The sequence below is a fragment of the Opisthorchis viverrini genome (assembly GCF_000715545.1).
Source record: "Opisthorchis viverrini unplaced genomic scaffold opera_v5_182, whole genome shotgun sequence".
Classification (NCBI taxonomy): Eukaryota; Metazoa; Platyhelminthes; class Trematoda; order Opisthorchiida; family Opisthorchiidae; genus Opisthorchis; species Opisthorchis viverrini.
The window spans coordinates 669,384-692,460 of record NW_008751838.1 but is presented as its reverse complement, the minus strand read 5'-3'; the positions used below and the strand labels follow the sequence as shown (position 1 = coordinate 692,460).

Here is a 23,077-nt window from a genome sequence, read left to right as displayed (position 1 = left end):
AGCATACTGCCTCGCGCTGAGAACATAAAGAGCAGTGCTACACCCTTTTTTCACTTGTGCCTTTCAGGTGAACGACAGCCACTGACCGACAAGAACAAAACCGACCCGGAAATCTTGGGCAAATGCCTCGATTCTGTGTATCAATCCGTGAATCCGTGAAGTGCTTCCTATAACCTCTCGACTGAGCAGTGCTACACCCTTTTTTCACTTGTGCCTTTCAGGTGAACGACAGCCACTGACCGACAAGAACAAAACCGACCCGGGAAACTTTGGCAAAAGCCTCGATCCTGTGTATCAATCCGTGAATCCGTGAAGTGCTTCCTATAACCTCTCGACTGAGCAGTGCTACACCCTTTTTTCACTTGTGCCTTTCAGGTGAACGACAGCCACTGACCGACAAGAACAAAACCGACCCGGGAAACTTGGGCAAAAGCCTCGATCCTGTGTATCAATCCGTGAATCCGTGAATGGTGGTTGTTCGTTCGGACTGTTGAGAAACCTCAACAAATGTGACCGGGACGGTTGCTAAGTGAATGTAAAATGGTGACTGAAGTACAGTACTCGTCTCTTGGTGAATGTAAAATGGTGACTGAAGTACAGTACTTGTTCGTCTCTTGCTTACTTGGGCGCACGGGCTCAGGTTGAACGGTCGTGACACGAGAATGCAGCTCATAGTCAGCAAACCGCAATGACATTGACGTCTCCGCTGCGTTAAATCTGACGATAACAGGCCATATCACATGTATCGAACTTGTGTCGTGGTACCCAGAGGACGAGAAAGGCGTTGCAGGTACATTCACACCCTCAGTGCAGGCTTCGGGATGTGTCTGGGCTGCAGGAACCCGGCCTCTTTCCGGCCGGCGACAAACGTGGACAACAGAGAACACCGCGAGAGACCCTCATTAATTAATCGGATATCTTGTACGAAATCATTCTCCACGGTTGTAGTCGTGGAGTATCCGCGGGTAGGACAACCGTAGATGGTCATTTATCTGGAAGTGCGGAACTACATGCATCCAGCTCTTCTCCATAGAAAGGGTCCAGTACTATTTGAGATGCAGTCGTCTGTCATGAACCCCGGGGTACTAGCCCATGAAGTCGAAAAATGTAGCTGTGTGAGTCAGCGTGCTGAACACAACAGAACCAAATGCAATTGAGTTTGCGGTCGTTGACGCTAACGAGCCACTTATGATTACCACCAAGAGAAGCTGTTAATATGATCAATCAGCGTGTGGAGAATCTGGATGTGCCACCATAGTTGCTAGTGCGATCTCCCTGGCAGTAATGAGGTTTGTTACTTTCGACGGTATTCACTGTCAAGTGGAGGCGGATGGCTTCGACAGAAGATATGAAATCTGGGAGCATGGCTTCTTTAACTCGCTTCCATCCAACCTCCAAGCGCTCCTCTTCATATGCTTGACTGTGTTTTCAGTAGCTTCCTAGCTGGATCAGCACGATGCTCTTCAGCTATTGAGGCTCGTCGAGGCTGCTGATGGAAAGCGAAGTGATAACCGGGCCCGCACAATGACATAACCAGGCAAGTTGCGTACCTCAGAAGAACGGCAATCTTTAATTTAAGCTTGCCAGCAGTAACTGGTGGTCACATGGCCCAGTTGAGTCCATGACGCTCCTGCGTTTAGTGGCCTCCAGCCAACTGGATGTGAGCCTTTGTGCTGGAATTTCTTATTGGCTGTTCGACCGGCGGAACTGAGACTTTTTCAGGTATTCGACAATCGTTGTTACAGAACCATAGCTCGTGTGGGTTAGTGTCGGTGTATCACTAACGAGGCAATTAAAAAACGACTTTTCGTTTGTGCAACGGGTACTTCCATTGAAGAATGTGTCCAGCATCAGAAGCTGCGTCGGCTGGGACGTGTTGCATATGCCGAAGCATCGTTTGCCGAAGAGAGTGCTGTTTTCCATGCCCAATTCAGAGTGGCGTAAACAGAGAGGTGGCCAACCCTTGACTTGGCAGAGGAGTATGAAGGAGATCACGAAACGCTTGGGTGCTGTCGGTGCTCTTCAGCTATTGAGGCTCGTCGAGGCTGCTGATGGAAAGCGAAGTGATAACCGGGCCCGCACAATGACATGACCAGGGTCAAGTTGCGTACCTCAGAAGAACGGCAATCTTTAATTTAAGCTTGCCAGCAGTAACTGGTGGTCACATGGCCCAGTTGAGTCCATGACGCTCCTGCGTTTAGTGGCCTCCAGCCAACTGGATGTGAGCCTTTGTGCTGGAATTTCTTATTGGCTGTTCGACCGGCGGAACTGAGACTTTTTCAGGTATTCGACAATCGTTGTTACAGAACCATAGCTCGTGTGGGTTAGTGTCGGTGTATCACTAACGAGGCAATTAAAAAACGACTTTTCGTTTGTGCAACGGGTACTTCCATTGAAGAATGTGTCCAGCATCAGAAGCTGCGTCGGCTGGGACGTGTTGCATATGCCGAAGCATCGTTTGCCGAAGAGAGTGCTGTTTTCCATGCCCAATTCAGAGTGGCGTAAACAGAGAGGTGGCCAACCCTTGACTTGGCAGAGGAGTATGAAGGAGATCACGAAACGCTTGGGTGCTGTCGGTGCTACTTGCTTTCCAGGATGGGGACCGCACTGCACCTGGTCACAGGCGCTGCAAGATATGGTTTCCAACCGATCTCAGTGACTTCCTTGTTGTCCCTTTCCCGTCCACCTTTATTCTTCTCTTTACAATAAAGCTTTCAAATAAATCATGGATGTAAGGCAGCCAAGCACCAGTGTCATGCTATCAATAATGATGAAATCTACCATCTAATTGTGATTCTTCCGGGCTTAGTCGTCCAACTTGCGTATTTGTATCATCCCCCAGGATTACTGTATTCATCCTTTCCGAATGAAGTAGGCGACAGGTTTCGATAGAACCCGCCCTTCTCAGTCTCAGAACTGCAATTCATCGGGGAGTATGCTGACAAGACAAGATTGAGAAGTACTCCTTCATCCGCCGATTCAAGAATAGGTCAGCACAGTGGTTGGCGTGTCTTCAGGCTTTAGTTAGGCTCCGTGAGTTGACTCAGTGATCGGCCGTTGACGGATTTGTGCTCAGGAGCAACAAGTATCTCGGCGTGAGAAAAATAAAAAAAATCATGCAGCCCACCGACCGTTTCGGTGCATAACTGCCATGCCACCAGAAGAAAGCGTAGGAGTTGTGTATTCATTGGCCTTGAGCTCAGTTAAGTTTGTCTGCAGCCATCTACCAATCTGTCTCCTAATAAGGCCAGAAAAACACCGGATACTCCGAATCAGCCTCCTCCAAACAGCCTCCGGCAAGGAGAACACTCGATTGCATTTGTGCCCCAACAACTTGGTCACCAACTTATCCTGGTCCCATTTACTAAGGTGTTTTTTCACATTGGCTTTGGCAATCAGAGAAGTACATTTATGACATTACTCTCGGTGGATATTAGGTGTGAATGTGTTGATGGACGCCTTTGTGAACGTGAGTGAGCGATGACAACTCGGCCTGAGCGCAACGCATTCTCCTCCCTTCCCAGCCTTCGGATTTCTGCAGTCGTCCTTCACAGTGTGTTCATTACCGGGGTTTATCTTACGTAGTGTTCCAGGATGGGTTGACATAAAGTGCAGATACTCCGTGCTTATGCAATGCGCACTCATTTTTTCGTTTTTTATCGCTTTAGGGGAATGATCAGGAAGGGTCAATTAAGCGGGTGTTTGAGCTTTGTCGGTCTTTTCATCACATCCATGGACTAAATTATATTGCACGATTATTTGGCTCCCACGAGCCAACCATGTGATTTCCCGCAATTTTTCGAGAAGCCAGTGACCTCTAGCCTGTGTGTAGTGGCATCCCGTGTGGTTATTGCCTTATCGAAGGTAATTTGCTAGAATACGATACCACTGTTGGGGCAACAATATAGTAGTAATTCAGATGTACCACCCTTTCGGTGCTTAGCTTCAATGCCACCCGAAGGAAGCAAGGAGGCCGAGGTACTTTCAGGTTGCCGAAGCCAACGCAGGGGCAGTCGAAATGCCAAGGTCTGGGTTTGAACTACGGACCTACTGGTCAGTAAGTTTGTGCCCTAAGCACCGAGCTATCTCGTGCTTAACAACAGTAATAGCTAAAAGCATGAAGTCTAGAAAGTGACTTTGGGATAGCTCAGTACTTCAGACGAGCAGTTTTGATCGTCAAATACCTGCAGTGTTTGTTGAAAGCGGGGTAGCGTAGTGTTCCAAAAGGCTCAGTTGCTTTGACCAGGTTTCCCAAGGATTTTGCCACGTTTGCCCAGCACATTTGCCTTGGACAAATACCGGCAGTTCTTGTCAACACTGTGCTTCTTTCGGTTGTTTCGATTCTCTGACCAATCCAAACTGCTTTAGATGTTTCCTGTTTTCAATCAGATTTTATTATTAATTGGATTTTAAATATTTACTCAAACTTTGTCGCTGTGTATTTCAGCCACCGAACATCGTTTGACCGTGGTGATCGCATTTGCATGCGCTGATGTTGCGGCTGTTCATTTATGTAATCTTCCTCATCCGTAAGTTGTGCACTTTCCAACCCGACATTACCTTCCCTAGACCGCTCCAATGGAAAGTCGTGTTACGTTTGCAATTCCTCAGTGGATGCTAATTGTCTCGATTCGTTTAGTCCTCACCAGAGTCCTCTTCGACCCACACGTTGCAATGTGGTAGATGCCCGGTTCTGCATAAAGACCACCGGAATATACGGAGGTTTGTGGTGTTTTAATACGCTTGATGGCGATTGGCTTTATATTGCTTACTTTCTCTGACGGTTCTAAACTGTCCCAACTTGTGAGACAGTTGCCCACCTAGGTCACCTTTTTCCCCTGGTGTCATTTCTCTTGGATTCCGTGTCTCAATCTGTTCCATTGAATAGAAACCGTCCCCCTTCAGATGAACTCCTTTAATTACTCAAGATAGTTCATGGTTAACGCATGAACTTACTGATCGGAAGGTTCGTGGTTCGAACCCGACATCTGCCTCTCGACTTCCCCTGTCTATGCTTGGGCAACCTGGCAGTATCCCATACCTCGAACTTCCTCCGGGTGGCATAGCAGTTAGGCACCGGAAGCGTGTTACAACTGATCCACCGAACCGCCTTATCTGATCCTGGTAACATTTCCCTTCAAAAGAATTTTTTCTTACCAGTTTATCCTCAATGCTCTCCATCAAAGGTCACGCTTCCCCCGAAACTCGGAAAAATTGGATACTATTTGGCGTAGCAATTTTTTTGAACCAGGAAGTTCAAGGTCAACTTTTACCTCTGCCAAGCATTCCTGATGTCCTAATGAGCTTGACGAGGTTATTCTCCGTACGAATGCGTCGTCTCGTAGTTTCGACAACGTATGAGGTGTACCGTGGAGCATGAGCTCTACGCTTGGATTTTCTGGTCGACGCTGCAAATAGTCACAGGTATTATGGGCTCCATACTCTGCGGCTGGTAGTGCCGCTTACTACACTAGGTCATTGGACGATTACGTCGCGAGAAATGACATGTCTACAACTGAGGTATGAACCGTACCTAATTGCAACCTGCTCACATCTGCACCGATCAGGGTAATACAAATGAACAGTAGCAGTTTCAGTACGGGTAAAATCCTTTTCGGAATGGGTTGTTTGTGGCTCTACTTGGAGGCCATCGGCATTTCCGAAACATTGGTCAGGTCTGGTCGGAACATCCGATGAGTAATGATGAGGAACGCTAGATGGTCCTAGGAAGGAGGTACTCTCCCGCGAGTGATGAATTACTTATGCCTCATAGGTTAGGACATATACTCCACGTACCAGAAGACCATCTGCCTCGCAGCACTCTCTTTGCCCAGTCTTTTGCTGAGTGGAAGCTACCGAGAGGTGGACGGTACATGGCTTGACAACGATGTATGCCAACACTAAGAAATAAACTTAACCGCCTCCCTGGTTAGAGACCCCGGACTAAACTCTCCAATGATTAATGACACTAACAGAAATGGCCCAGTCATGCAGCCGGTAGCGCGCTTATATCAAAGCCATCGCCTTCAATGCGCAGTTCTTCAGTTCTAGCTAACTGAACACGCCCTCGCCTCTAATGCGTGGCAGGCACCTCCTGGACAAGTATTCTCTTATCCATGTACCACATCGTACATCCGTCACATTGATGAATTCAAGCACCAAGTCTATTCTCTTGGGGATTGGAGAGTGTATTTTTTGACAAATTCCAAACAACTGACGTTTTGTATCCTTCTCAAGTACATGATCAAGGACCGCCTGACAGAGCCTGCAGTCACGGAACCCATACTATGTAGTTTGATTTAGAATACTTCTGTGATGACCGGAACGTCCGTGGTTTGAACCCGGCCTTTGGCTTTCGACTTCCCCTGTCTAAGCTTGGGCAACCTGACAGTATCCCATCCATCGTGCAACCTTGGGGTGGCACGACAGTTAGGCACCCAAAGGGTGTTACAGCTGAACGATTTTTAGAATCCTATGCAGTCCGTAGTAGAGTGTCGACAAGCGCTGTTGTTTGGCGAATGGACGCAAATCATTTAGAATGTATGTGCTATTCAGTCTGCGCGTCTCCAGATGTGCTGCCAGGCTCCCACCGACGTGGGCTGATATCGAGGAATGCAACGGTAGTCAACAGGAAAATTTGCAGAATTACGATACACCTGAATCACGTGACCTCTATTCGGTCCTGTCTGTTCTTGATTGGATGTCACTCTTCCAACACGCCCTCTTAGTTCAGTTCTCTTTTCGACCGCCTCTTATCACCTGAATGATCAGATGTCGGTTTTTGTCCTTGAATTCACACACCCGGTCGCATGAAATCATTCTTGACTTGTCTTGAATCGACCACTCACCGGCGTCGTTACGAATACATATCGTACGGCTGTTTCCGACTAACTGCGGCGTGTCTGTATCATGACGATGCACAGCCAGATTTACCCACGTGATTTTGGGACTGTTATTCACTGTCTGGCCACAATTCAGGACTACCTTCGACTTGTTTCGCTTGCCTTTTACTATTTGTTATTTTTTTGCTGTTCCACATTCCTACTTGCCTCCTCCTCGGCTTCTGTTTTTTTTTCTAGTTCTGCGTCCAAAGTCCATTCTAATTTCAGTGCAGTGACGTCTCACCCCCATCACGTGACTATTTTACACGTTCATAACTACTTTTCGTGTGTATTTCAGGCTTCGTCGGGGTGAACCGTTTCTGTAGTTCGTTTGATTTGGGCACACAATGCGATTACGTCTCTTTCCCCGATCACGACCGAATCTATCGTGCCTGCGTGTTCACTTGCTCATCTGACGAATGCAATCGAGCCTTCTTGGCATCCATAAGCTGGTTGCACTTTGGTCCCAGTATAGCACTTTTAATAAGTTTATTCTGATCGTTTGCCTTTTTTTCTATAAATCTCACACACTCCCGCCCCCCTCCTGATGGCTGTGAACTGCACTCATGCGCATTTCTCACATTCCGGATCGATCTCTAAGCGTCGCATTTCATCTCTTCGATGGCTTGTTGTTTGTTTTGATATTTTGTGTTATACACACCTATAGCTTTTTGCCTTGGCACAATACAAAATCTCCCCTACTGTAAACCTTTACAGGGTTTTTTATCGATCGTTTGGGATACTGTGGTAGTCGGTCAAGATTTGCATAGAAAGGTCAGTCCTCGGTGTGGAGCTTACGCGGTGGCAAAGCTGTGGCCTCCCGACTCAATGATCGCTGTTATGGGGCGCATCGATTGCCTAAGACCAAAGGGTTTGACCTATCTAAACCTTTGTTCCATCCTGCGAGCTGGTTTAGTAGTTAGAGCGTGAATTTACGGACGCAAGGTTCGTGATCGAACCCGACTCTCCGCCTCTCGACTTCCCCTGTCTAGGCTTCGGCAGTATCCCAGCCCTCGTGCTTCTCTCGGGTGGCATGCCGGTTGGGCACCGAAAGGGTCCTACAACTGAACGATAAACATCCTGAAAATTTGGCCGCCATTTGGATGTTGTATGATTGGAGTAGCGGATCCTGATATTGAGGATCCGATTGGAGTCCCCCCTTTCAACTGTTGACCTCTTCGTCCATCAAAGGCAAAGTATGTAACCATGCAAAAGCCCAACAGCTTGCACAGAATTTCGGATTCCGTCGATCCTGTCGTGTTTGGATCATTGCAAAACAATTCTGCTACGGTTTCTCTGGCGAGATGTACCAAGTGGTTATTGCACGAATTTGCTGACCGGGAGGTCCGTGGTTCGAACCCGACTTCTGCCTCTTGACTTCCCCTGTCTAGGCTTGGGCAACCTGGCAGTATCCCAGTCCTCACGTCTCCTTCGTGTGGCATAGTAGCTAGGCACCGAAAGGGTGCTACAGCTGAATGATTTATTTTGTTTATTTTCTCTGGCGAGGTTGACTAAAGTGAACAGTGGATTAGTATCAAATGAAAGTGTGATTTCTAGGTCTTCTACACTGACGTTTCGAAGTTTGCTCAGAAACTGACCGGCATTGTTGACTGTGTGTTCCAACCCAGAAATTAAGTGCTTCAGTATTCTCCATAGGTCTTTTGCGAATTTGAAAGCTGCCGGAAGTGAAACGATTGGTCGAAGTGGGGTTCCCCCGTTTGTACACCTTTGGTAGTCCATAAAACTGTGCAATGTTGGTCGCCTTTTACTCTCCATCGTTCCTGGCTGGTTATCTTGTGTGTTGCTCGCATTTTCTTGAGCGTCCTGTTGATAATATCAAGTTTACAATCGAACTGGAGGGAAACAACGGACTGCCATTCCTTTGGGGTTTAGTGAACAGAAAGTTGGATGGGACTCTGGAAACCCGTGTATACTGGAAAAAACACATACGGATCAAATACTGAAATGCAACAGCAGTCATCCAGTAAACCACAAGAAGAACTGCGTCCAAACCTTGTTCAAGGGGGCGGAGACACACTGAAGCATCACAGAACTACGGAAGACGGAAGAAAGCCATCTAGTCAGAGTATTCTAGAACAATGGATATTCAAGGAATTTTATCAAGAGAAGCTTGAAACAGGCATCTCAACAACAGCAAGAATAAGCCATCAGGTAGGAGTTAGTTCTGCCGTACATCAAGAATATATCGGAACTCACAAACAGATTACTGATTCAAAAAGGAATCCTCATGACCCACAAACTGGATTTCATCCTAAAGAATCTCATTTCAAAACCGAAGGACAACCGAGACAAAACCAAAAGGAGAAATGTGATACACCAAATCAACTGCAACGACCGCAAAAAATCCTACGTTGGATAAACTGGGAGGAATGAAGGAAGGCAACGCGACCGTCAGCGGACGCTGCCGACCTGTTGATCAGCTACGATAGAATGGTCACGAAGGGTAAAATCGAGTTTTCACACGAAATAAAGACAAGATACACTTTGTGCAAGAATAAAATTTTGTGAATAAATGCCATTTTGTTCCTTGCTTTTGAAAATCAATTTGTGAACAGCAGTCAGTCTTATTGACAACTCCGCAATCCAGATTGAGGCAAACAAATTGGTGACCATAAAAGAAACTACTCACAAGGTTGCTGAAAACTCTTCGACAGCCCACGACCAGTTTAGCCCTTCTTGGCGCTCATCAGGTAGGCGCAGTCCCCCAGTTTCCGTCAACATTATGTTCTATTTGAACCCAAATTGGACTGTGTCCGAGAAATACACTCATTTGCAAATCAATTTGGTGACCACGTTCTGTAAGATGGCGGACAGTTACAACCTGGGGCACTTCTGATAAATTCCATCATACAAAGAAAGGGTTTTTTGTTCGTAAGATCAAATTGTGAATTTTTTTGAGTATGACACAGTCGTGTTAAGAACGCACAGCAACCCATCTTTGTAGCAAATCTTGAGCCACAGAAGTACCCAAGTAAAACACATGTGAGTTACTTCAAGCAACTTTTTTCTATTTTACTTCTGCGAGATATGCTGCATCGGCTATGTCTCGGCATCCAGAAAGTAAGAAGAAATTTACGTTAACAAAAGTTTTCCTTTTCGAGTCGTTTAAATTGTTTTATTTTTGGATGGAGCTAACAAACTCTTGATAAATTTGACGCATAGAGAGCACTTTTGAAATTGNTACAACCTCGGGCACTTCTGATAAATTCCATCATACAAACAAAGGGTTTTTTCGTTCGTAAGATCAAACTGTAAATTGTGTTGAGTATGACACAGTCGTGTCGAGAACGCACAGCAATCCATCTTTGTAGCATATCTTGAGCAACAGAAGTACCGAAGTACTTCAAGAATTTTTGTATTTTACTTCTGTGAGATATGCTGCATCGGTTGTGTCTCGGCAACCAGAAAGTAAGAAAAACGTTGCGTTAACAAAAGTTTTCCTTCTCAAATCGTTTAAACTGCTTTATTTTTGGATGAAGCTAACAAACTCTTGATAAAATTGACGCATAGAGAGCACTTTTGAAATTGCCGTTTGAAAGCTAAATTCCTCATACTGCCTGCTATACATTTCAGTAGTGTTTCCTTTTAGCAGATCTCAAGAGCACACTACGCAGACAAATGCTAACTGCGGGGCCAAATGTCTGCGTCTTGATTTTCTGGGCTGCACTGTGGGATCAATCTGCATAGTATGCGCGATGACAAATGAACTTTACTATCTACGTAATGTACTACTCATAAGGTCGCTGAAAACTTCGACAGCCCATGACCGGTTTCGGCCTGCTTGAGGCTCATCAGGTAGGCGTAGTCCCCGAGTTTCCGTCAACCTTACGTTCTACTTGAAGCCAAATTGCACGAAATTAACAAACTACACTCATTTACAAGCAAATTTGGGAAACTCACCTTGAACCCAGCTGAATCTCTCGTTTGCGTAGTTTCCAAATTTGTTTGCATATGAGTGTGTTTCGCTAAGCACACAGACAGAAAGTAAATGCAAGTGATGGATGTGGAATGGCTAGAGGACAATATTAGATAAAAAGAAAGAAGCGTCTCTCGAGAAATACACTCATTTGCAACTCAATTTGGTTTTCACAGGAGACTCAATTGAATCTCTCGTTTATGATGTCCTCTAGCTGAATGTGCTGCACACAGGCCGCCTCATGATTCAGTCGGCACGATAGTCGAGATATCGCAGTATATTTTCATAAAGGAAACTACTCACAAGGTCTCTGAAAACTCTTCGACAGCCCACTACCTGTTTCGCCCTTGTTGGGGTCGGCTCATCAGGTAGGCGCGGTCCCCGAGTTTCCGTCAACCTTATGATGTACTTGAACCCAAATTGCACATTTTTTCGAGAAATACGCTCATTTGCAAATCAATTTGGTTTCCACGGGATATCATAAACGAGAGATTCAATTGAGTCTCTCGTGAAAACTAAATTGATTGGCTACAGGATAATGTTAGATAAGAAGAGAGAAGCGTCTCATTCGACGTCATGACACCAACAGCTACAGTCAGACAAGTAGAATCCCAACTGTATTGGTGACCGTGGTACTGCATCTGAAAAGTTTATTTTCCGGGGATCTCGCAAACAAGTAGCCTAATTCTGAGAAGTTTGTTTTACAAAATTCCTTTATGCACTCCGAAGCAGACATTCGAAATTTATGAAAGGCTGGTTGTCAAGAAACTCCATTTCGATCAGAACTGAAGCAACACGTAGGCTAATGTCATAGTCTACCCCAAAAGTTCTTTGCCGTTTGTTCCTTATGTACCGAAACGATCTGGACGTCAAGGTTTGGATCACGTGATTTGGTCTAATAAAGCGCCACAGAACGGACCACAACCGAAGTGTCTCAAGTGGCACCCAGAGAGCAGTCAATAAAGCGCCCAGCGCCATACCTACGATGTGATTGATACGATGATCTCCCACAAGCCAGAATATTGTATACCAGAAAGGAGAATTTTTTTTAGGAAATTTCTCAACAGTTATTCGCAAAGACTATTGAACTCCACAAAGCACCCCGTCGTCCTCTTAGCCCTGTTGAGCAGCATCATTGTGTGCCTATCGGAATGGTGGGCTGCTACCGTTTGGTTTGCTTTTATACTAAACGCCGAATTCTGCTTGAAATTCCTCTGCTTGTCTCCGAAACTTCGGGAGTCGAAATGCTCTTGGGGCGTTCCCTCACAGACATTGAGTAGTATGCAGACGATGTTGCTCTTTTTGGTTGAGGTCCTCTCCAAATGCAAACGATTTTAAATAACCTAAATAACTGCCGCACGGTTTGCCAGCTCCGAATGTATCGTGACTGCATAACAACCAATGGAATAACCGTTTCTCGTTGAGACAGATTTGATTGGTTGTTCTTCACTCGTCCTTGACAGATGAGTTCTATTCTCAGTATCACTTTGGACCGTTTGTACCCGACATGATAAATTTATTCATCATCCTCATCACCTTCATCATCCATCATCATCAGCATGACATCAGTGTTCAACACCGATGCTTCACTGCCTCGTCTCTCGGGACTCAAACATCTCCATTCATGTGCTCTATGGTATTGCAGCAACATGATAAATTTCTTTGCACTTCTGAGTTACCCCAGCTCAAATATTCGGGACGATTCTGGTCTCTTTGCTTACTTAGAAATACCAAATTACTTTTCTGACTGAGGATAATGATGATGAACAAGTCCAAATTGACCTGGAACAGTCGCCTGAAAAATGCGGAAAACCGCGCCACAATTTGCCTAACAGAATGAACATTTTTTGGGCGGACAACGGGAACAGTTGCTTCAAAAAGGCTTAAAACCGCGCCACAATTTGCCTAGCAGAATAGACATTTTTTGGGCTGACGAGTACAAAAAACAGGCCAAACAGATTCCGAATTTCAGTTTTATTGAAATTACACCTGACTTGATCGTCCCATGTCAATCACCTAGTTCGGGTGAGTAGATCTTACTTTCGAATTCATGTCCGTGGGAAACCAAACGCGCAGGAATTCATGTTTGGTCACCCCTGAAGGATTAGAACTTATCTCGGCCAATAAATCTGCAGCTTTACCGTGAAATCAACATTGCAGTCTGTTGGTACTTTTTAGCGACATTTTGGGAAGGATTTAAATAGCACCTGGAACAATTTAAGGGCGGGACAAGTTATTTACATAGCATCACACGAGAGCCAATGAAAGACTGTAGAGTTACAGGCTATTTTATCCCTCCAAAAAGCGTCTGTTCTTCTGTAAACACGCTGGCAAAGCACGAATAAAGGCAAGTACAAACTTTGGACAAACCGAAGACCCTCTCAGCTACCACATGTTTGATACATTTTAGCTCAGGAAGTATTTGACAAAGCCGTTCCCCTCTTGCTCTAATTGAAATATTCCGGTTAAATAAGAATATATTTAAACACCCACGAATGTTTTTCTGAGGTGACAAGTTTATGCGAAGAAAATATTAAAATTCAAAAACGTTCATCGATCGAAAAGCAGCCTTTCTAAATACAGGTGCATGCAAAAAAAAGCACGTGAACCACAATTGGCCAGGAAACATCACAAGAGGTTCGGCTAGGTTCCAGGTGAGTCTCGAAAAACCAAATTAGTTTGTGAATGATAGTACATGCACTAATTTCGTGCAATTTGGTTTCAAGTAGAACATAAGATTGACGGGAACCCGGGGACTGTGCCTACCTGATGAGCCCCAAAAGGAGCGAAACCGGTCGTGGGCGGTCGACGGATTTCATCAACCTTATGTGTAGTATATCACAAAAAATCAGGTGGTTTACTAATGCATTACCATCCTTCAAAACTGAGTTCACTGGACAAACAAGTACGTATTTTTGTCGCGTGACATGCCACTGCTGTCAACAGCCGTCCGGTTCGGTCCAAGACCATCATCAGCGTCTTTGTTCTTGAGCGGTACAAAATGAAATATCTGGATGTTAGCTGGCATAATGCAATATTATCGGATTATCGTTATTATGCGAGATATCATATTGAGTTTCCCATGTAGTTCTCGTAACGCCTCGCTAATAATTATCACTTAATATAATATGCATTCATTGAAGGCAGGGGGCGCGATGGCTTAGTGGTTAAAGCGCGAATTTACTGACTGGAAGGTTCGTGGTTCGAACCCAATGTCTGCTCTCGACTCCCTCTTTATAGGCTTGGGCAACCCGGTAGTATCCCAGACCTCGTGTATGGCAGTTTGACACGGAAAGGGTGTTACAGCTGAACCATTTCTCCATTGCAAACAGATTAAATATATTGGAAGACATGATCTACTCATTACCATCAGTAGTCTGTCCAGCTGTATACACGCGCGCCACAGGTTTACGGGAGATGGTAGAGCTTGGTTAGAGTGAATACCGACGTCTTTGGCTCCAAAAGTAGAATATTACCAATCCAGTGTATTTGAGTAGTATTGACGCTTGTTACTGATCAGATATTTATTTCTCAAGGGTAACAAGAACATAGTGCCATTTCAGGCAAAGAGTTCGAACTCGCAGCTCCGAACACAAAAAAAAATCAAAACTGCTTTATTTCAGAGGAACTTGGTTAAAAAAATTGGCAGCTTTTGTTTGGACATCGTTTCGCTTCACACACAAAAGCTTCATCAGGCTAAGTGAGCAGATCACCGCATTGGCCAGGCTATAAGGCAGATGGGGAACCAATAAGTAAGTAAGTCCACTTCAGAGTGTCGCACTAGATCAATGTTTAAGTGTCAATTAATGGCTCTTGTTGGTTAGTGTGGTTGTCAAAATCTTGCGTTGGTGGAATGGGGGAGTTTCAAATTAATTCTGATCGGATTTGGTTCGTTAACCTTCCAGTCCAGGGTGCTTCAACTGACGATTCAACTCAGGTGCCACTGGTAGACTTTCCCTGGTCTTTATGGGGTCGTGAGTGCTCCGAGAATTTAGTTTGAGTGGGGTTGAGGTCAAGTGGAATCCAGATGATGACCGCACACCAACACGTGTCAGCTTGACTGATCCAGGACCGTTCTCCACACGTTTGCCAGTTCCACACCTTCTATTCTGTTGACACTGGGATGCTTGGCGATTTCTACCGCCTCGGCGATCAGTCTGTGTGGCGTGGACCGTAGTCCTCGCCTGAAAACCTCAACATTTTCTAAATCTGTTTTATGTCCCGTGTCCAGTGCGTGTTCCTCAATCGCCGAGTCTTTCAGTAGCGCCTGATATTCATCTGCGTTTCTCGGCGGCCTGTTTATTTTTCTACTATGCTCTCCGACTCTGATGCGTAGTTCCCTGTAGTCTGTCCTGTATGGACCTCGGTGCAGTCGTTACACTTATTTTTGTAGACACAGTTATTAGTTCTGTTTGCTGGGGGGCGATCCTTCAATTACACCAGTGCAGAGCGCAGAGTGTTCCCCCTCTGGAAAGCTACTCTAATGTTGGCCATGTTTAGAATTCTTTGAATTACCTCCGATGTCCCTGGTTTATATGGAATAACAGCTGTCCCGATCCATTCCCTGTTGGGTTTCGCTACCGGTACCAACACCCTTCGCAATTGACACCTAATCAAACTAGCTGGATATCCACTACCCCGAGGTTTGCTCTTTACCTCACTTTGGGCCGCTGTCCGATCAGCTTCTTCTGTGCACAGGGCCCTTACGCGCCTAAACATTGATGACGCAATACTGACGAATACCGACTTCGGATGAACAGACGAGTAGTTTAGAACTGCCGCAGTGTCGGTTGGCTTCTCGTACACTGTGGTCTTTACTTTGCCCCCGACCTTATGCGCCATGCAGTCTAAAAGGGCCAGTGTACCCGAAGTTGACTCTATCTCCATACTTAATTTGATCCGTGAACTCAGTTCATGCAGATAGTTGTAAAACCCACTAACCTTGTCCCGTTTCAACACGACAAAAGTGTCATCTAAATAACGCTATAATATCCTAGGTGGGTATGGGAACACGGCTAAAGCTCTCTGTTCAAATTCTTCCGTAAGTATATTTGCCCAAACCGGGGATATTGGAGATCCCATTGCTAGACTCTGTACTTGAGTGTAAGCCACTGTGTCAAAAGCGAAGTATGTGAGACTCAGACACTCTTTTATACCTTCCACTATTTCATCTACCGTAAGCTGTGTCCGTTCTGAAGGGGTGGTGTCAACTAATAGCAGTCGCTTGGCTATTTCTAAAGAATCCCCTTTTGGCACATTTGTCTAAAACGAATTCACATCGAAACTGTCACCTGGTTCAACAGTGACATCCGCAACGCTGTTGGCGAAGTCTTGGGAACTCTTACTGTAGGTACTAGATTTCCTTGTGAGGTGCTTTAAAGCTGCTTTACTTCCCCAAACTCTTCTGGTTGCTGACGCATTGGGTTTCTTGTTTATGCTACCTCTGGATATAACTGCGTCTGGTCGGTGCTCTGTCTGTTATTTTATCAGAAGGCAATCAGTTTATAGCGAAAACCTCAAGTAAAATGTTGAACAATCTTAAACAGGTAGAACATAAGGTTGACGGGAACTCGGGGACTGCGCCTACCTGATGAGCCAAAGTGGAAGGGCGAAACCGGTCGTGGGCTGTCAAAGAGTTTTCAGCAACCTTGTGAGTAGTTTCATTCGTGCACGACAAACGAAAGCACTAGGAAAAAAGGTTTTGAATATACGAATGGAAGGATTTCTGACTGCATCGAGTTTCGTATGTGCTACTGGCAACAAACTGGAATTGTTCGATCACCTGGCTAATATAGGCTGCCCTAAAATACAACTGTTTAGGATATGTACTACACGGTTTAAAAAATCGATAAGGGAAGTACACAAAAAGCTCGTTCTACAGCAGTTGTGTTAACACAAACAACGCCATAATTACTGAACAGAATCAGCTTCGACCGTTCTACCGCCCGGATCGACAAACGTCTGTTTTTTCGCACACATCGCGAGTTTTTTTCGACCCCAGTCCAACGAAATATCGATTCTTTCAGTTTGACATAATGATGAACGGTCACACATGTCACACACACCTGTCACGTGTTTACACTCTCGTGCTCAAATGAAGCCCATTTGATGCGTTGGGTGTAAATGAGCAATTTGCTCGCATACAGCGGTTTAAATGACGGCACCAACCTAGACACCTGGGCACTGCCTTCTGGTACACAGATTGACCAGAATTTGAGGTGGAAAGGACTGTACGGATCTGAAAATATTTTGCGAGGGCTAATGTATTGTAGGGAGTGATCGATGCCAGCGGAATCAAAACGAGCAGGCTGAAAAGTCATCAGCTGGCTTTCTGGTCAGATTGAACCAGCCACCCTAGGGGGGGATCGTCAGTTTAAATTTACAGGCATTTGAATGAAAATAACGAATCTCTTATGTTCTCTCTTTGAGAAGTTTTTCAGATTTCATCCGTCTTGCCCGAATGCTCTTGGCTGTGTGCCTGCTTTAGCCAGAAGGGCATCAAACCACAGCGTACCAGCGCGAAATCAGCTTACACAGACCAGAGGTGAGTCATGCTCTGGTCGGAATGTGATCGATTTTTTACCACTGGCGTCGGTCGCATCACACTCGGACGGACTAAGCTGTGTGCATCTTGGCGCCTGTGAGAATGTGGAAAACCGCAAGTCAGAATGCTTTGAAGAGGCACAATTCAGTGGTAAATCAATTTTTCTGTATTGGAAAAGACAAAAACAAAAAAGTGAAGCCACAATGAACATTTATAAACAACCGAGTGACTAACCAAAATCAAAACACTATACGACTCGAGTGAAATACAAAATTACATTGCAAATATGCCTAAAACTGTGTAAGTAGTGTGGCGAGCATTGCTGGTACAATGATATGATGTTTACAAAAATTTGTGTTACAGTACGCATGAAAAACTTTGCTATTTATGGTGAGGTACCAAGCGTAATCTGCATATAAAAGTATCAGAAAGAGATAAACCTGTTTGTTCACCATCTTCACACTTTTTGAGGTCCACTAGACAGGAGCAGTTGAGGTGCTGAGTGTGGATTCGAACCCCGGACCCTCTGACTCGCAGCAATTTCGAGTTCACCTGACATTCTATGAGATCGCATTCTGCCACATCCCCAAATGATCACTGTGTCCCTTCGCCCTGTGTCGATCCCTCAGTTGTCGAGTATCCATCAAACCGATTAAGTTAACAGAATTGCTTTTCAATCAAAATTTCGTCCTGTAACTGGAGTGAAACCATGCTAAATAGTCCTTCAGTGCTCCTGGACTTTTTGGTATAGTTTGTCTTGACCATAGGAAGAAGCAACCAATAAAAATTCTCGGACCCTTTCGTAATCGCAACATTCTATAAGTAGCTCAAAGAAGGAGTGATTTCGCGAGATGAATGGAACTTCCATCTGCGAAGTTGTCACTCGAGGAACTGGAGGCTGGAATTGGAAGCTGAACGTGATGAAATGGTGCATAAATCCAGCACTGTCAGTGGGTTGTCACTTGGGGGATTTGGAAGGGAGTTATGCATTGAAGGCAATAGCTTGGATGCAAGAGCGCCATTGAGGGCGCGACCAGGCCATGACAACGTCTCCAACCATTGATGTGACCCGTCTTGGGGTCCCCATCCCGGAAAACGGCAGTGATCAGCGTGGCTCAGTCTGCTGGTGGTAGCTTTCACACTTCGCTCTCAAGTCCTTGTTTGACCTCCGCTGGGTCTTTCCCACTCTCATGGAAAGACCACCATTTTCAAAGACGATTCCCCTCATACGTACTATACGTTTATCAGGAGCAAGTAGACGAGTTCAAACCGCAGACAATTTAAAATATCAGTTTGAATGATGGTGCGCAATAGTGTTGCAGAGGACGAGCTACAATGAACCGTTATGTATAAAACTAAATATGTCTCTTTGAATTGATGTGCTATTCCTTGTCATGACAGGCGTGTCCCTCTTGCTAAACACCGTCTTGTTATACAGAAAACCACAAGTCAGCCGAAGCTTTCGAATTAATAGGCAGTGTCGAGCCGTTCTGAAACCCAATGACGTCTGGGAACATACTTGAATCCAGATCTGTTAGGACGCGCCCAGACATGGAAAAAGTACATGTGCAGAGAGTGACGCATCCCCAAGGTTACCATCGGTGCGACACGTACGGAAAGTAGGTGAAGTTGGCGGAGCACACCAAACACGGCTTAGCAACATACGACCGGTGGAGTGAGGCTGAAATTGTTCACGAACGGAACACCGCCACTGGCTGTACAGAACGGACAACTGAACGATCATATTTGGTCATTTAGTAATCCTATACATGTACGCAGAAGCTCTGTATGTTTTGTCTTGACAATACAGTAGTGTCCCGGGTTCTCTGTCTTCTCCTTATCGCGTAGTCTGGCAGGCTCAGTGCAGTCGTAACCAATGGACGGTCACCCACGACACAAAAAGATCTTAACCTCCTAGGCCCTACCTCCAGCATTTCTGATCTACCTACGGACTAATCCTGTTCCAAATTATATTGGCGCCGCCGGGGATTCGACTGAATCCTAGCTCAGTCACAATCAGTGATGACGCTGGACAAATGGGTGTGCTTCGCAAAGCGCGCCTGGTCTGTCGAATGAACTTAAATTTCGTGGAATAAATTGGAAAAGCGCTGTTTATGGGATCCACCAAGATCGAATTTCAGATCTATCACAGAACGCAAACAAGAGAGAAATAGAATTCGACGGACGCTAGACGTCCAGTTTTGCATGCGTAGAATATTCATCTCTAATTAAAGGCGTTTTGGACTTCGAGTTCTCATGGCGAGTGGAATCGAACTCGTTGTCTAGTAAGGGTTGACTTTCTCCGTGAGAATATTGTGGAAACATTTTTGTCTCTTCTAGCGCACTGCAATGTCAGCATAGCGGACCCCTGAGGAAGAGCAGCTGGACCGCTTTGGAATTACGAGTGCTTGACTTGAAGTTTCACGTGGTCAACCTCCCCACCACTTGATGTTTTCATACTCTGTTCTGCGCTGGTCGCGTTGAAGGTGTTCTTTGGATACAACAGGCACGAACCTACACCGCAAAACACACCTTTAAGTGCACTCGGGCTGGTCGAAACACCATCTGAAACTTGTTGTTATTTTGATGTTGTCTAGGTGACCGCAGAGTGACCATGTGCACAGTCCAATTATCCAAGTATGCGATGTTCACTGAGTTCACGACCTGCCAGGCTCGACTGCAACAAAATTAAAAAGCTTGGCGAAAAACAATCGTTTGCTCATCATACCATGTTAAAATAATCTGGAGATCCAGAGGCCTTCTTCGGCATTTTGAAGGATATCAAACTACAGTTTCGTGAACGCAAGGAGCCCGAGTATACCGCTGACATCTACCTAGGTGTGTCTGTCGTTCCTCACAAGGACTACCACTCGTGAGGCGATAATTTAATTGCCCGGCAGAACTGATGCTCCCGGGAGGTCACTTAAACAGTGGTCCTTTAGTGACGTCATCATTCTGTTAAACGGACATTAAGTGATGAACTTTCATTTCATCGCAAATGACCTGGAGTTTATTGTTCTGCGATGAACTGCAACGCCGTTGGTTTTTGAGATTTTTAGAACACTCCGATGCTTAGCCATTTCAAACCCAACACCGTACTACTGCCGGTTTTTTTTTCAACCAAGGGTCTCTGGAAGCTGATCCAATCGTCTTCGTGTCAAACACCCGATGTCCCGCATTCCAACATGAGGCATAAATGCAGAAACGCAAGTTTATCACAGGTGGATGGTTGCAAAAAGTCATGGACTGAGAAGCAACAGTAGATCACGATCTAACAAAAGCCACAACAAGTGATGATGGACTAGCAGTTCCGGGTCAATTTGGACTCGAAGCGTATTTAGGTGCAGAGTACAATAAAGAAAGTTTAAAGTCAAGACAGCGCATCGGAATGATATGTTATAACCCGACTTTTCTGGAAAAAGAAACGTCAGAGTATAACATTTTGTTCCACTGACTTGTGTTTTGACTTTAAACTTGTAGGATGAAAATGGGACTCTACTCAAATTCTTTTGAGTTCTTAGTTCGACCTGTTTTGGACCTATTGCCTTGGACCCATTCATAAATCTGCGATACTGCACCACAGAACAGCTAAGCGATTTATACAGGATAAGTTAGATCTTATCCCAAATGAATGAACTGTTTTAAGACGAGAGATTCAGCTGGGTTCCAGGCGAGTCTCCTATTTCGAGCGCTCGTGATCCGAAAAGATCTAACATTAGCTTTGACCTACTTATTAAATTCATCATCAGTATTTGGAATTGGAAGTAAACCAGGACTTATCATTTGTGGTTGAAATTCGAATGCCACCTGGCTTCCCACAAATTCCAGCGGTAAGCGAAGTAGGAACCGTAGTATCTGGAAGGAGATCTATCCAGCCCCGATCCTATCAATCGGCCAGCCACATGTGACAAATGTCTGTCTGGCGTGACTCTACATCCACTCGGATAACGTGATATAATTGTATTGATCTATGGCCAGCTGATGGGTGTTTGAAAATACATGCTCGCACCTCACACCGTTCCACCTGAGATGAACCGGAAGTCATACATCTGATGGACCATCTTATCTAGAGGAATAGCTGTTTCACCTGACTTAAACACGGCGGTGAGTTTTCCGGCTTTTTATAGATACTCGCCAAGAACAAACGGTTATTCCTGTAAAAATAAATAGAGGCAGTCTGCACACAATCTTCGTTACTAATAATAACTCCGGTGAACACTTTTAACAACCCACTGTCGGTTCCAGCTTTTTGGAGCTCATTGGGCGGGGAAGTCTTCAAAATTTCGCTGGTCTAGTTCCACGCTTGAATTCAAACATTGTCGAGATGGTTTAACTCAAAAGGAGACGTTTATCGCATGTGTGCTTAGACACCAGTGTGGGAAATCGAAACGACGGGGATTCGGGAACAAAGCGGAAATCGGAAGTGGACTGTCCAGAATTCCGCTCTCCCCTATGTTAATTCTCCAAGGGACGTGTTCTCATATCAAAGGAATGAGGAAGACTTTTGTAGCGCGGCTGATAAGGACACTCTAATCGATACAGTCAGAGGGCCTAGGCTTATTCTGCTTGTAATATCTTCTACTGACATCCCTCCCCCGGGATATTTCAGCGTAAGCGTTTACTCACTGGTCAGACACTCATGCTGGAATTTCTAAATTTTTATCGATCTTTTTCGCTAATTCAGTGATCAAACCCAGAATGTGCAATCCGCGCACTCTTAGGTCCACCATGTATGGAAAAAAAGTCTCCCACTACAAAACGAGGTACAAGGATAAGCGAGACTTAGCTACAAGCGTTCTTTTATCACCCATAGACGCAGTTGAGTCGTTTTACGAAAAAAACACTAACAACGCAGATTACTCATCTGACCATGAGCAGTGAAAAAATAATATCGTATCTGAACGATTTAATACCCCAGGAAAAGGACGGTCTGGGTCGGATACTGGAACAACAAAGCTCGATGTAGTTCAGTGACTTGATTACCACAAATGTTCTTCCGTAACTGCATGATGATACCATTGTTGCAAAATAAGGGTCAAAATTAGCAGAGTTTCGATCCACTACGCATTCAAGCGAAACACTACACAAGATTTCCCTAAATTCCTCATTCATATTGGTCGTGCAGCCGATGGTATACGCAATCTTGTGAAAGGCCACAAGTCGATCAGCAATAAAGCAGGACGGAGAACATCAAAGCGACTTCGTGCGGCCAAACTGCACCAAGCGGTGATGGAAATACTTGAGAAGTTGTTGGTCGACTTGTTGTCTGAAGCTGGCATTGCTTTTGCGAAAGCTGCATCAACAGCCCAGGTAACATCGGCGGGGTGGAGCGATGCGGTGCTTCAGCAACCTAGCTGATGAATGAAAGTTCGACGCACTGGCTTGTTGTCCTTGATTACAGCCAGAATTTTGCGGTACCGAGAGGTTTCGACGTATTAGTGCGTCGTATTAGTTGATTATCAGGTGTACGTCAGTTGGTTTGCAAATATTTCTCCATCTGTCGGAGAGGTATCATTAGATCGCACCTATAAACGTACCCGAAAATCTAGTATATCGACATTGGTATGTATATATAGTATTGTGTATAGTATATAGTATATATAGTATAGTATATAGTATAATATATAATACACTATACTATAGTATATATCATAGTACTATATATAGCACTATGGCACTACTATGGTACTACTATAGTACTATATATAGTAGTAT

The 23,077-nt window shown here is 45.0% G+C and overlaps 3 protein-coding genes across 3 annotated transcripts in view; 2 read left to right on the top strand and 1 right to left on the bottom strand.

The window, feature by feature from the left end:
- Positions 1-8,325, top strand: part of T265_07704 (hypothetical protein) — a gene marked incomplete at both ends in the record, with an annotated part of 17,495 nt that extends 9,170 nt beyond the window's left edge. Inside the window, 8 exons of the mRNA XM_009173292.1 lie at positions 31-155; positions 190-309; positions 344-455; positions 1,754-2,011; positions 2,315-2,655; positions 4,535-4,722; positions 7,180-7,368; positions 8,105-8,325. Coding sequence (XP_009171556.1) covers positions 31-155; positions 190-309; positions 344-455; positions 1,754-2,011; positions 2,315-2,655; positions 4,535-4,722; positions 7,180-7,368; positions 8,105-8,325 — 1,554 coding nt within the window. The remainder of the gene's footprint in view (positions 1-30; positions 156-189; positions 310-343; positions 456-1,753; positions 2,012-2,314; positions 2,656-4,534; positions 4,723-7,179; positions 7,369-8,104) is intronic.
- T265_07703 (hypothetical protein) lies at positions 797-988 on the bottom strand (the record flags this gene model as incomplete). The annotated part of the gene is made up of 1 exon (XM_009173291.1): positions 797-988. The coding sequence occupies one exon, from the start codon at positions 986-988 to the stop codon at positions 797-799; it is 192 nt and encodes a 63-aa protein (XP_009171555.1).
- A 13,068-nt stretch (positions 8,326-21,393) lies between the features above and the next one.
- T265_14361 (hypothetical protein) overlaps positions 21,394-23,077 on the top strand; it is a gene marked incomplete at both ends in the record, with an annotated part of 30,383 nt that continues 28,699 nt past the window's right edge. The window contains one exon of the mRNA XM_009173301.1: positions 21,394-21,466. The remainder of the gene's footprint in view (positions 21,467-23,077) is intronic.